The 15535-nt window shown below is 40.7% G+C and overlaps 1 protein-coding gene across 1 annotated transcript; it reads left to right on the top strand.

The window, feature by feature from the left end:
- Positions 1-6998: 6998 nt before the first annotated feature.
- Positions 6999-12850, top strand: LOC139478422 (G2/M phase-specific E3 ubiquitin-protein ligase-like; the record flags this gene model as incomplete). Its single annotated transcript, XM_071260877.1, has 7 exons — positions 6999-7207; positions 7972-8152; positions 8450-8567; positions 9263-9480; positions 9925-10122; positions 10632-10800; positions 12427-12850. Coding segments are annotated over 7 exons (1401 nt in total), but the record flags the coding sequence as incomplete, so codon positions are not given.
- Between the last annotated feature and the right edge of the window lie 2685 nt (positions 12851-15535).

Genomic DNA, 15535 nt, shown 5'->3' with positions numbered 1-15535 from the left:
GTTTTCTTTTTCAATCTCTTTACTGCTGCTGACCCTATAGCCAGCACCTATTATAAGTAACCTGAAATAGGAGATTGCAGTCAGAATATGTAATTACTTTCTTAACTTATTTGCATGGTTTATTTAAACAGTCTTCTGATCTGAAGCAAACGCGAATAAACAGTCTTATATCAAAACAGTGTTTGTTGTTGGACGCCGAACTCAGCAATATTCCAGCTATGTGACAGCCTATCGACTCTGTTTCAACAAGACAGCACAAGGCACCATACAACATTTTGCTTGGCCAGCACAACCACCAGATTTATCACCTATAGATCTCTTGGAGATCTCTTGACCGTCAAATTAGAGCAGGACTAGATCGCCCTTAAAACAAGGATCAGTTGGCACAGGAGTTTTGAGAGGAGTGGTGTTGAATCACATTTGATGATCAGACGCATCAAATCTTCTCATGGTCGAGTTGGGACATTGGTTCCCGTGGTATACACAATACTGACTGACAACTGTGAAATTCAGATGGATTAAAAGGAGTTTTATGTGCTGAGTGAGTGAGTGAGTGAGTGAGTTGGGTTTAGCGCCGCTTTTAACAGTATTCCAGCCATATCACAGTGTGTCAGTTTAATGTGGGAGGAAAGCCCAAAGTGATGCAGCGTCCATTAAATGGCCGAGAGTGTGCAGGTGCTTAGTTGTAGTTACGCGGAAAGCTACCATTGCCATGGCAACTACTATGCTGCCAAAAGCAGCAACTGTTGCCAGACCCTAGATAGCATAGTTGGCAACTACCGTTGCTGGCCAAAAGTAAACTATCCTTGTCTGGCACAATCAGTAAACCATTGTGGCAGCTACCACCGCAGGCTTGACGACTACCGCCGGAAGTATAACCCTGGAAGGTACTAGCTGAAATGCAGTAGCCTTAAACTCGAGTAGTGATTTGGAAGGGATTAGACCGAAACGCGCGTGTACTTGAAGAGAGCTGGTGCGCCAATGGCTGACCATAGAACCATGGAACAAAGGAGGGATGACGCTTGTGGTCCCCGGACAGGATGCAGGGCGCAGGGTGCAGGGTGCAGGGCGCAGGGCGCAGGGCGCAGGGTGCAGGGTGCAGGGCGCAGGGCGCAGGGCGCAGGGTGCAGGGTGCAGGGCGCAGGGTCCTATCCCTTGTGGTTTGATTTCACATTGGCCAGGATTGCTGTCATTTTTGGCAGTGTAAATAAATTCATCCTTCTTATCTGTTGGTCCTGTTAAATGTACACATAGTTCTAATAACTTGAGAATGAGCCACAGCAGAAGATTCATTTATTAAGATTCGGCAAGTTCATTATTAACTCACCAAATTATTTATTCATTTGACTTTTCTCTGATATGGGAAAATGAGGCCATACATAATGTGATTCAGTGTTGAATATTCTAATGTAAAATATTCTCGTCATTCAAATTGTTGTTCATATAACAAGACAACCATGAACAATTTAGAACAATTTAAAATATACCACTAAAGAATTTATCATGCATAAAATACCTAAAAATACCTTTCACAGCATTAGCACCGATTTCTTCAGAAATATTTCCTTTGCCATGTTTTAACGTTTTCTTTCTTGTGGACTGCGTCACTGAAGATGGCAAGTGGCCGTAGAAAGCCCTTTTCTTCATGGCTATTGTGTTATTAGAGGAGAAGGAGAAGAGGAGGAGAAAGAGACCCAGAAACTTGTTTTTAATTGATGTTGGCAAAGTACTTTGATTATTTGTTGCCACTTGTAGGATCCAAAGGAAAATATGTCATGGCTCAAAACATAAGTTGTCGTCTCATATTCCAGAGGTTGTTAAAGCACACAACAATTTTCAAATTCGAATGTTGAGAAATACATTCTACAACAATTTTGATGTGTGAATGTCTAAAATATTTAGTTCACCTAACCGAATCGGCCGTTTACATTATAATATTAAGGCAAATTTAACCAGTATTTGAACACCACGATAAACCCATCATGTATGGAGCTTTATATAACTGGGCGCGAGAACAGAACGTGACGCTCTAGCTGTTCACAAGCTGTCAATTCAATTCACTCTTTTGTTTCAGGTCGGCACAGCACATGGTTTGTTTTCAGAGCGAGATGAGTAGAATTGATTTTCAGTGTTGCAATTCAAAACCCATACCAAAATCAATTCCATACATTATACCGTGCCTGTCATTACATCAATATTTCAAATATCTTTCCAGGAAAAGCTCTAGCTTCTTTCTTTTTCTTTTCCTGGAACAGGCTCCAAAGTTTGATCACGTCACCTATAATGTTTGCTGTAGTCATGGTATTTCGTTTTGTTACCAGTGGAACGCTGTAGACAAGTTGTCATTGTGTGCTAAACGTGGACGTGTTGTGTCTACAGCGATATACGGCAACAAGGAACGGTATACCAAGCAGTACTCTTTCCTGGAGGTCCCCGTTGTGTCACAGTGGCATACGGATACAGAATACTAGCAGTACTCGTCCCTGGAGGTTCCCGTTGTGTCTTGAGCGCCATACGAGGCAGTACTAATTCCTACAGGTACATAATGTGTCTACAGTGATCTGTACGAGGTAGTAAAAATTTCTACAGGTACATAATGTGTCTACATAGATCTGTACAAGGTAGTACTAATTCCTACAGGTACATTATGTGTCTACAGTGATCTGTACGAGGTAGTTCTAATTCCTACAGGTACATTATGTGTCTACAGTGATCTGTACGAGGTAGTTCTAATTCCTACAGGTACACAATGAGTCTTCAGTGATCTGTACGAGGTAGTACTAATTCCTACAGGTACATAATGTGTCTACAGTGATCTGTACGAGGTAGTTCTAATTCCTACAGGTAAATTATGTGTCTACAGTGATCTGTACGAGGTAGTTCTAATTCCTACAGGTACACAATGAGTCTTCAGAGATCTGTACGAGGTAGTTCTAATTCCTACAGGTACATTATGTGTCTACAGTGATCTGTACGAAGTAGTTCTAATTACTACAGGTACACAATGAGTCTTCAGTGATCTGTACGAGGCAGTACTAATTCCTACAGGTACATAATGTGTCTACAGTGATCTGTACGAGGTAGTACTAATTCCTACAGGTACATAATGTGTCTACAGTGATCTGTACAAGGTAGTACTAATTCCTACAGATACATTATGTATCTACAGTGATCTGAACGAGGTAGTACTAATTCCTACAGGTACACAATGTGTCTACAGTGATCTGTACGAGGTAGTGCTAATTCCTACAGGTACATAATGTGTCTACAGTGATCTGTACGAGGTAGTACTAATTCCTACAGGTATATTATGTATCTACAGTGATCTGAACGAATTAGTACTTATTCCTACAGGTACACAATGAGTCTTCACTGATCTGTACGAGGTAGTTCTAATTCCTATAGGTACACAATGAGTCTTAAGTGATCTGTACGAGTTAGTTCTAATTCCTACAGATAAATTATGTGTCTACAGTGATCTGTACGAGGTAGTTCTAATTCCTACAGGTACACAATGAGTCTTCAGTGATCTGTACGAGGTAGTTCTAATTCCTACAGGTACATTATGTGTCTACAGTGATCTGTACGAAGTAGTTCTAATTACTACAGGTACACAATGAGTCTACAGTGATCTGTACGAGGTAGTACTAATCCTACAGGTACATTATGTGTTTACAGTGATCTGTACGAGGTAGTACTTATTCCTACAGGTACATTATGTGTCTACAGTGATATGTACGAGGTAGAACTAATTCCTACAGGTACACAATGAGTCTTCACTGGTCTGTACGAGGTAGTTCTAATTCCTACAGGTACATTATGTGTCTACAGTGATCTGTACGAGGTAGTTCTAATTCCTACAGGTACACAATGAGTCTTAAGTGATCTGTACGAGTTAGTTCTAATTCCTACAGGTAAATTATGTGTCTTCAGTGATCTGTACGAGGCAGTACTAATTCCTACAGGTACATAATGTGTCTACAGTGATCTGTACGAGGTAGTAAAAATTTCTACAGGTACATAATGTGTCTACAGTGATCTGTACAAGGTAGTACTAATTCCTACAGGTACATTATGTGTCTACAGTGATCTGTACGAGGTAGTTCTAATTCCTACAGGTACATTATGTGTCTACAGTGATCTGTACGAGGTAGTACTAATTCCTACAGGTACATAATGTGTCTAGAGTGATCTGTACAAGGTAGTACTAATTCCTACAGGTACATTATGTATCTACAGTGATCTGAACGAGGTAGTACTAATTCCTACAGGTACACAATGTGTCTACAGTGATCTGTACGAGGTAGTGCTAATTCCTACAGGTACATAATGTGTCTACAGTGATCTGTACGAGGTAGTACTAATTCCTACAGGTACATTATGTATCTACAGTGATCTGAACGAGGTAGTACTTAGTCCTACAGGTACACAATGAGTCTTCACTGATCTGTACGAGGTAGTTCTAATTCCTATAGGTACACAATGAGTCTTAAGTGATCTGTACGAGTTAGTTCTAATTCCTACAGATAAATTATGTGTCTACAGTGATCTGTACGAGGTAGTTCTAATTCCTACAGGTACACAATGAGTCTTCAGTGATCTGTACGAGGTAGTTCTAATTCCTACAGGTACATTATGTGTCTACAGTGATCTGTACGAAGTAGTTCTAATTACTACAGGTACACAATGAGTCTACAGTGATCTGTACGAGGTAGTACTAATTCCTACAGGTACATTATGTGTTTACAGTGATCTGTACGAGGTAGTACTTATTCCTACAGGTACATTATGTGTCTACAGTGATATGTACGAGGTAGAACTAATTCCTACAGGTACACAATGAGTCTTCACTGGTCTGTACGAGGTAGTTCTAATTCCTACAGGTACATTATGTGTCTACAGTGATCTGTACGAGGTAGTTCTAATTCCTACAGGTACACAATGAGTCTTAAGTGATCTGTACGAGTTAGTTCTAATTCCTACAGGTAAATTATGTGTCTACAGTGATCTGTACAAGGTAGTTCTAATTCCTACAGGTACACAATGAGTCTTCAGTGATCTGTACGAGGTAGTACTTATTCCTACAGGTACATTATGTGTCTACAGTGATCTGTACGAGGTAGTTCTAATTCCTACAGGTACACAATGAGTCTTAAGTGATCTGTACGAGGTAGAACTAATTCTTACAGGTACATTATGTGCCTCCAGTGATCTGTACGAGGTAGTACTAATTCCTACAGGTACATTATGTGTTTACAGTGATCTGTACGAGGTAGTACTAATTCCTACAGGTACATTATGTGTCTACAGTGATCTGTACGAGGTAGTACTAATTCCTACAGGTACATTATGTGTCTACAGTGATCTGTGCGAGGTAGTACTAATTCCTACAGGTACACAATGTGTCTACAGTGATCTGTACGAGGTAGTACTAATTCCTACAGGTACGCAATGGGTATACAGTGATCTGTACGAGGTAGTACTATTTCCTACAGGTACAAAATGTGTCTACAGTGATGTGTTCGAGGTAGTACTAATTCCTACAGGTACATAATGTGTCTACAGTGATCTGTATGAGGTAGCACTATTTCCTACAGGTACACAATGTGTCTACAGTGATCTGTTCGAGGTAGTACTAATTCCTACAGGTACATTATGTATCTACAGTGATCTGTATGAGGTAGTACTATTTCCTACAGGTACAAAATGTGTCTACAGTGATCTGTTCGAGGTAGTACTAATTCCTACAGGTACATTATGTGTCTACAGTGATCTGTATGAGGTAGTTCTAATTCCTACAGGTACAAAATGTGTCTACAGTAATCTGACGAGGTAGTACTAATTCCTACAGGTACAAAATGTGTCAAGATGAGAAGAAAAAGTCCACGCACGTACATTCAACGTAGCCGAATTGTGTGCAGAGTGAGATCCTTTTGAGGTCCTAAAGTTTTTACCCGTGTTACTGTGTACTAGAAACTTGTAATTTGAACTATTTCAAGGGGTTCATCTGGGTAACTCCGATGCGACCCTAGTTCCAAAAACTATTTGTGACCCACCAGGAAAAAAAGGACCTAATGGTTGCTGGGATACAATTGTGCAAGGATGTCACAAAGACGTTTGAAGTCAACTTACATCAGTAAAGATCGCCATGTGTGCTGACTGTACAAAAATTTATTATATACGTCAGTGTGAAAGACTGAGTTTTCCTGAAGGTGAAACAAGTGATATTTTCATTGCAGTGAAGTTAACACTTGAAATTTCACTGCAATGAACATAACACTTTCACTGAACTATTGTCATACAAGAGTTACTTCCCCCTAATTGTCTCCCTTTCCGTAAGCCCGTACAGAAACTGTTGACGTCCCTTTAACGTTAGTTCCACGTTGACAAGGCAAAATAATGACAGATGGTCATACATGGGGTAATATCACTTCTTGTCGTTTGTTATTCTCTTGAAAATGTTTCGTTATAAACTGTAAATTTTTCATTCAACTCGTCAATCGAAACTGTTCGTTTCGCAAAGAGCAATTTTGTTTATACTTGTAGCGTGTAGAATTACGTTTCAAGGTTTTACATTTGTAATGAAAAGGTTTAATCTTCGGTAGACAACTACACAAAAAGCATATGATAAATAGGATATTCCACAAGTCTCGTGAAATATCATGTTTCTCTAACCTACTTCAAGGGATTCATCTGGGTAAATCCGATACGGCCATAATTCCAAACATGTTTGTGATCCACCAGTAGAAAAGGGACCTTATGGTTGCTTGGATACATTCATGCTATGACGTCATAAAGACGTTTTTTGTCAACGATCAGTGAAGATGGCCATGTGTACGGACTGTACAAACATATCTTATTTTTTTCTCGTTAGTGCATAATGTAATACAAACATGAGTTCAAAACCTTTCAGCATACATGTTTACTTTCAGTTCATCAGACATTATGCCAAGATGTCCTGATTGTGGTCGCACTTTCATAAACTTATCAAATCACAACATCTGATCACCCTTCTCTACCCGTCCATTCAGACGGTGCTCCAGGGCCGCGGGAATTCTCATCACCAACCACACCCTACTCAGCCACAGAGTCGAAGTCATTATCCAGATGAAACGTCTCCTCCACAACCACAACTCCCCAGTAGACAACGGAGTCATCAGCAACGTCACCATCACGTATATGGTCGTATATCGTACGCGTCTCAAAGGTAACAGTAAGTTTATGTTTAACCATGTAATGCCTCCACTTTTAAATATCCAAATATCTTACACTCGTCTAAGGCTGCGCAATTCGCTATACAGAGTTGCGTCCCTTGTGCACGCCAGAAACCCATGATCGTGGGTTTGAATCCCTAATTATGTTTCTAGGTAAGTCAGCACCATTTTCGTGCTCGTGGGTATCACCGAAGTGGTAAACGACTGAGACCTGCATCACTTTGGGGTTTCCTCCCACAATAACTGACACAGTTTCTCCCCATCTACAGAAACATAGAACTACAAAGGGACCAGATTAACGTGAATGTAGGATACAAAACGTTCCCCAAGGGACCACACCAGTAATAATAAGATAATTGGAGCTAACCTTAATTGACTTGAATTGCAAACACGCGAAAACTTGATTTGGAAACTTGTAGACATGTAAACCTGTAAAATACAAAAGCAAAATGACAAAATCTTTAAGAATTAGGTTGTCATGTGTGATATGAATCTTGTGTGCTCCCATACATTCAAGCCAGACAGGTCCACCGCCAGATCTAGTGGATAGAGCGTCTTTCTTGAGTTAAATTACACGTTTTGCCGAAGCTATTCTTCACACCGCCTCATTAAAACTGGTTTTCAGAGAAAGATCGCGAAGATCAGTGAGTAAGAATAGAATACTTTGATCATTAATCTTATATTTTGACACGACCAATCCAATATCCTCTATGTCTGCTTTCTTGATTACACGATATTAACATTTTTTTATCAACAGAGATGAATCTGACACAAATGCAGCATCTACTGTTTCAATGCGCAACATTGTACGGGAGCATCGGAGTGGATGTATGGAGCTTGGAGCTTGCCAAATTTCGGTCAACAGGGACTCCGTCTGGCGCAGCAGCATGGCCTTCTTCAAGGATGTTGCTGTATCGAACACGGCTAAACAGTTGATGGTATGAACAGATTGTCCTGGTCCAGAAATACTTTACATATCCAAATTAGGATTGTATAGTAAGTGTGTGACTGCAATGTGAAATACCATAGCACATTTATTGTATGGTTAGGAGCGAGGTGGGGTTGCCTTGGTGTTAATGCATGCGCGTGTCACCTCGAAGGCCCGGGTTCAATTCCCAACATATATATGTACAATGCGTGAAGCCCTTCTGTTGTTCTTGCTGTCTCATTACTGGTATTTGCTAAGGCCAACGTAAAACTATACTGTAGCACTGACAACTGGGTTCTTGTGGTAGGTGGTTTTCACTGATTCCGAGGACAGGCGTGAGGAAGGCGTCGACACAGGGAGACAAAGGCCAGAGTATCTACGGCTGCTGTTGCAGTCCATCGTCTCCGATAGCAAGATGCTGCACGGTCAGTAATGAGTGAGTGAGTGAGTTGGGTTGAACGCCGCTTTGAGCAGTATTTCAGTTATATCACGGCGTGTCAGCTTAATGTGGGAGGAAAGCCCGAAGTGATGCAGGTCTCAGACATTTACCACTTCGGTGAAACCCACGAGCACGGGTATGGTGCTGACAAACCTAGAAACATAATCGGGGCGAACCGGGATTCGAACCCACAATCATAGGTTTCTGGCGTGCACAAGGGACGCAACTCTGCACAACGAATTGCGGCGCCTTAGACGACTGGGCCACCCGTGCCCCCGGTTAGTAATGAGTGGGTTGGGGTTAACGCCGCTTTTTGCAGTTTTGCAGTTATATCTTTTGTCAGCTTGATGTGATAGGAAAGACCCAAGCCATTCAGGTCTTAGCTGACCATAAGTTTCTACCACACAACTTGCGGAGCCTCACTCCCGTGTCCCCCGTTAGTACTTTCTCTAGTATTAGTATAATCTGACATGTAAGGTGTCAACTTTGTTTCGATGGGTTAAAAACTCAAATCGATTTCTTTTGTCCTTCGACGTGATAATGCTGACATCTTACTGAAAGCGGTGTAAAATCATACTCACTTGCAGACACATATTTTTGAATACGCACATGCATTGTAAGGAATATATAAATCTATGACTATATCTTACTTATTTCGATATAATATATTCATTCAAACAGGGGACGAAAACCAAGGATTTCTGATTCGACCCCACATATCTGCATATTGGAAGAATCACTTCCGGGTCATGGGTGTCATGCTGGCCACTATAATTGCTCAAGGCGGACAATCCCCCGCCATATTTGCCCCTCCCGTTGTTGATGCAATATTGGATATCGATCAGTCGCCATCTGTCGATTATGTGCCGAACAGACGTAAGAGAGAATCTTTGACAAAGGTATGAAGTTACTAATAGTGCTATCTTTGTCTATAATATTCCCAACTGTTTGACAGTCAAGTAGTATATCTATACATATATAGAAACTAATTTCAGTTAAATGATGACGATAGTAAGATCACTACATGTTGTCATGTGATGACTGTTAAGGACATGTAACTGAGAAATACTTACTCCGTCGGAATTCGCGGATAGAAGTGGCCCCAAATACCCTTGTCTTAAGAGGCGTTTTGTTACAGATATATTTTCAGCCATTGCTTCAGTTCAAACATTTTTATCTCTGAAAAGAAGAGGCGAATACAGCCAACATCCGAGGCGACATCCGAGGCAAAATTATTTTTCTCAAATATTTTCTGGAACAGTTTATTAAAAAAAATTATCCTAGTACTCTCCAAGAATATACAGTAGTTGGTCCCTAGTATTGTATTCTTCTCTTCGTTACAGGTGTCGGATGCTCGAGACGCGACGGAGCTGGAGGAAGCGCTACAGGAGTGTGACTGGAGAGACGACTTAGATGGCATCCCCTCTTATGTCACTATGGCCAATAGGGATGAGTTTCTCAATGGGTGTGTCCACCACTTTGTCATACTACAGAGCAAACCAATGATAGACCAGCTTATTCAAGGCCTGCGTCACTGCGGGGTGAGTACCCTACATGTCTTCTTCATGCCACAACTGTATATCATATTGGTAAAGAGGCCGTTACTGGCTGCACCTCGAGTGATCTTTAACATACAGGTATGGCATTGTCATAGGACTATGTTACACGCTTAAAGCGGAAGTACTTCCGGCGGAAGTCACTCTGTGGAGCGCGTATTGATATGTTGAACTGTAAATCTGTACAACGATGAGTAAAAGATGCAATCATTCCACCTGGCTCCGTCGAATTATTTCTGACAGGGCATTCAAATGGCAAAGACTTCTTTTTGTATTTGTTTGCTCTTGTCATCTCCTGAAGATATTAGGTTGGTCGAGTGGTTTAAGCATTCGCCCGTTACTCCGAACACCCGGGTTCGACGGATACACCATTGTTTGTTATTCCCGAGCCCTGGTGTGATATGGCTTCCATATTGCTAAAAGAGCAATAGAAGCATTTCCACTCACTTGTGACATACTAACAGTCTATTACTATATTTTTTATTGATTGTCAGATATTAGACCTCATTAGAAGACACAAGTTGCGAGATTTGCTGGAGTATAGATCGAACGTTGAAGTCACTTCCGAAAGGGTGATGGATCTGTTTAAACCAGTCCCCAGTTACCATGGAGACGAACAGACGATCTTTAACAACCTGCACCGATTCCTGCAGGCAGCTGAAGGTAAGGGTATAGCTGACTTGGATGGATATCCAAGAACCAATGTTTGAATTACGTTTTGGGACAAATTAGTGAATGCTTTAATATTGGGATGAAATCAGATCGCCGAATTTCACTTACTTCAAGTAAGTAACGTGTTTGTTCTCTCGGTGCCGATGTAAATTTAGCCGAATGATCCAAGGCATTAAAATGTTAATTATAAAAAACTTGACTGCATATCTTTGTTGGAATGTTATGATAGGATATCTGTACTATTCACAGCTAGTGAGTTATTCCAAGGCTAGTCTTTTTGAGTATCACATCCCCGCGACAACGTAGCATTCGGCAGGGTAAGATTTACATTGCATTTATAATATTTTTAACTGAATCAATACTTCACTGAAAAATGTTGAAATTAGTTGATTATTATTACTAACGGTGCGGTCACGGAAGTGTATGACGTCATCTGTTGGTTGATGACGTCATTCCAGAACGTCCACATTTCTTCTTCACACTCAGTTTACTTCAGAAGAACGATTAATACAAAAAGAAGGAACAACATTTGTGTTTTCAATGTCGAACAACACTATATATGTTTTGTTTAATTTATGGGTGCTATTGAGTATACGATGTCCCGAATTTTAACATTTGACATGATATCCACGGAAATCTGAAAAGTTAACTCTTGAGCGTAACCCCCACCCAAAAAGCAGTTACCGCCATTCAGCGGCATTAATGAAAACAATATTCCATTTGGCTTGTACTTACGTTGATAACAAATTACAGGAATACATCTTTCAATAGGATGTATGACTATGCTGATTGTGAAAGAAAATAATTCCTTAACAAAACTAATCAATTTGGACGATTCCATGATTATTTCACCACTCGTGGTTTGTTATACGGGGAATATTAGCCCAATCCATTTCGTTTGTATCTCTTTTACCAAAGGCTGAGTCTATATGATGACATATTACCTGTCATTTCATACGGTAAACTAAAAAAAATATTACAATACCAACACATTGTCATTGTCAGAATTTCAGAAAAATGTACAATGTAGGTAGATAACGAAAACGAAATTCCATGTATAGTCTGAACAGTTTTAATCGTTGAGGGGTTTAAGGTACAATCTACTGCTCCATAACATACCTGTTCAGCGATAACTGAACTGCGAACGTATCGCCGTCGCTTTGCGAAATTATGAAAGTGGTAGCTTTGCGGAATTATGAAAGTGGTAACTTTGCGGAATTCCAAAGGGATAAGTTTGCGGAATTATAAGAGCGGTACGTATGTAGAGTGATAGAAGTGCTATGTTTGCGGAATTATAAAGGTGGCGACTTGGTGAAATTATAAAAGCGGTAAGTTGGCGGAATTATATAATCGGTATGTTTGCGGAAATATGAAAAATGATAACTTTACGGAATTGTGAAAGTGGAAAGTTTGCAGAATATTAAAGTGGTAAAATCGCGAATCTACCGTTTTGGTGCCGTCAAAAAAGAGGTAAGTAATGTAAAGCGGTAGTGTATGTTAACATATGTATATTACATAACGACATTTACGTATATAGTATTGATAGTTTAATTCTTGTCATGAAAGTTTTTAGTTGCATGCCACGATCTTGTTTAGTACATTACGTTTTTTCTCTAGAGGGCCGCTTGTGTGACGTCCTCCGGGAGAGCCGACGTTTGACCCGCAACCAGACCGAGTTCGCACGGAGGATGACTCCAGGCAGACTGCTGACGTTTGTGACCGGATGTAGTAGAGAGCCAGACGGCGGGTTCACGCCCCGACCCAGCATTGTGTTTAACTACAGTGACACCTGGCGGCTGCCATCAGTCTCCACGTGCAGTAACCAGATCCAGCTCACAGTGCACCCCAACTTGCTGGAGTTCGAAAGCTTTTGTCATACGATGATGACGTCAATGATGAATGGAGAGACCTTTAGTACTGCCTGAGTTACGTGTAGTCATCATGTATCTTCTAATGGAAGATAACAAGAACTAACTCATATGATAGATTCCGGATTCAGCAGAAGTATAGAGTATCCTCAACTTTGTACTCCACTATCAAACACGACACACCTAAGATTTCCCTCTTACATCTCTGTCGTCCAAGGTTCGGGATCTCTTGTCAAAACTGAAAGCGAATGGCAGCAGAAACAAATATGTGAACTTCCTCATTGATAACATCTATGTAAAGTTTTGGGATAAAACATTTAGGTCTGAGTTAGGCTTCCCCATGGACAGTAATCTTCCCACCGCATGCTGATCTGTTTCTTTATGCATACGAACCAGAAGTTCTCCTCGGATGGGCGAAATGAAAACAAGTGAATTTAGTCAAGAAGTTAAACTTAAACTTCAGGATATCGATGATCTGATATCGTTCAATAATGGTCAAACAGCAAATTCCCTTCCACTGATTTACCCACTAGAAATAAGGGAGACCAGTGAGACTGCACTGTATCATATTTAGTGTAACGATTCAGAGTGACATCTTTTTACAAGACTGTATGACAAGAAAGATGACTTCAGTGTTCCAAAAGACAACAATGTCGATCAATACTCCAGCAGCACAGGTCTTTGGTGTCTACTTTAGTCAATTATTGAGATACAGTCGAACATGTTGCTTCTACCAAAAATGTGAATAGCATCATACGACTCTTTATCTTCAGAAAGGTTTCAACATTTATTGCTTTTGTAAAGTTGTCAAACCGTTTTATGGTAGACATGTGGAGGACATTTCCAAATTTGACGCTTGAGAATGCTTGATGCGGTTCCTTGCTTTGACTTGTACCATATGTTCCCGTGGGTTTTTCCCGGTGCCTTTGTACAGGTGATGCCACCGGTGCGACACGGTGCCTAGTTTCATCACTATTTATTAGTGATGCATGAATCATGCTTACGCTGTAGTCGGAATCGTACATTGGATTCTGCTTTTCGCAGAGATGTCTCATAATTATGTAAAAAAAATTCTCACTTTATATATTTTATCTTCAAACTTTAACATTTTATCCCGACATCACATGTTTCGTCAATCGAGGATTGCAATCTCAAAATTTTATGTTTGTTTTATTCAATTGAGCTATTGTATGGTTTCGCTTACATTTCATTTTGTTTTCACTGGAGCCTTTTATACAATTTTTAGCTCACCTTTCTTAACTTATTTGCATGGTTTATCTAAACAGTCTTCTGATCTGAAGCAAACGCAAATAAATAGTCTTACATCAAAATAGTGTTTGTTGTTGGACGCCGAATAATGTTCCAGCTATGTGACGGCCTATCGACTCTGTTTCAACAAGACAACACAAGGCACCATACAACATTTTGCCTTGGCCAGCACAACCACCAGATTTATCACCTATAGATCTCTTGGAGGATCACATTGACCGTCAAATTAAAGCACGACTAGATCGCCCTTAAAACAAGGATCAGTTGGCACAGGAGTTTTGAGAGCAGTGGTGTTGAATCACATTTGATGATCAGACGCATCAAATCTTCTCATGGTCGAGTTTGGACATTGGTTCCCATGATATATACAATACTGACTGACAACTGTGACATTCTGAAGGATTAAAAGGAGTTTTATGTGCTGAGTTAGTGAGTGAGTGAGTGAGAGTGAGTTGGGTTCAGCGTCGCTTTTAACAGTATTCAAGCTATATCATGGTGTGTTAGTTTAATGTGGGAGGAAAGCCCAAAGTGATGCAGCGTCCATTAAATGGCCGAGAGTGTGCAGGTGCTTAGTTGTAGTTAAGATACGCGGAAAGCTACCGTTGCCATGGCAACTACTATGCTGCCAAAAGCAGCTACCGTTGCCAGACCCTAGATAGCATTGTTGGCAACTACAGTTGCTGGCCAAAAGTAAACTACCCTTGTCTGGCACAATCGGTAAACCATTATGGCAGCTACCACCGCAGGCTTGACGTCTACCGCCGGAAGTATAACCCTGGAAGGTACTCGCTGAAATGCAGTAGTCTTAAACTCGAGTAGTGATTTGGAAGGGATTAGACCGAAACGCGCGTGTTCTTGAAGAGAGCTGGTGCGCCAATGGCTGACCATAGAACCATGGAACAAAGGAGGGATGACGCTTGTGGTGTCCGGACAGGATGCAGGGCGCAGGGTGCAGGGCGCAGGGTGCAGGGCGCAGGGTGCAGGGCGCGTGGCGCAGGGTGTAGGGCGCAGGGTGCAGGGCGCAGGGTCCTGTCCCTTGTGGTTTGATTTCACATTGGCCAGGATTGCTGTCATTTTTAGCAGTGTAAATAAATTCATCCTTCTTATCTGTTGGTCCTGTTAAATGTACACAAAGCTTTAATAACGTGAGAATGAGCCACAGCAGAAGATTTGTTTATTAAGATTCGGCAAGTTCATTATTAACTCACCAAATTATTTATTCATTTGACTTTTCTCTGATATGGGAGAATGAGGCCATACATAATGTGATCCAGTGTTGAATATTCTAATGTAAAATATTCTCGTCATTCAAATTGTTGTTAAAATATACCACTAAAGAATTTATCATGCATAAAATACCTAAAAATACCTTTCACAGCATTAGCACCGATTTCTTCAGAAATATTTCCTTTGCCATGTTTTAACGTTTTCTTTCTTGTGGACTGCGTCACTGAAGATGGCAAGTGGTCGTAGAAAGCCCTTTTCTTCATGGCTATTGTGTTATTAGAGGAGAAGGAGAAGAGGAGGAGAAAGAGACCCAGAAACTTGTTTTTAATTGATGTTGGCAAAGTACTTTGATTATTTGTTGC

Source organism: Haliotis cracherodii, unplaced genomic scaffold (assembly GCF_022045235.1).
Source record: "Haliotis cracherodii isolate W230 unplaced genomic scaffold, xgHalCrac1.p SCAF_4, whole genome shotgun sequence".
In the NCBI taxonomy this organism is placed as follows: domain Eukaryota; kingdom Metazoa; phylum Mollusca; class Gastropoda; order Lepetellida; family Haliotidae; genus Haliotis; species Haliotis cracherodii.
Note: the sequence above shows the minus strand (reverse complement) of the source record. Positions and strands in the feature narration are given on the sequence as shown.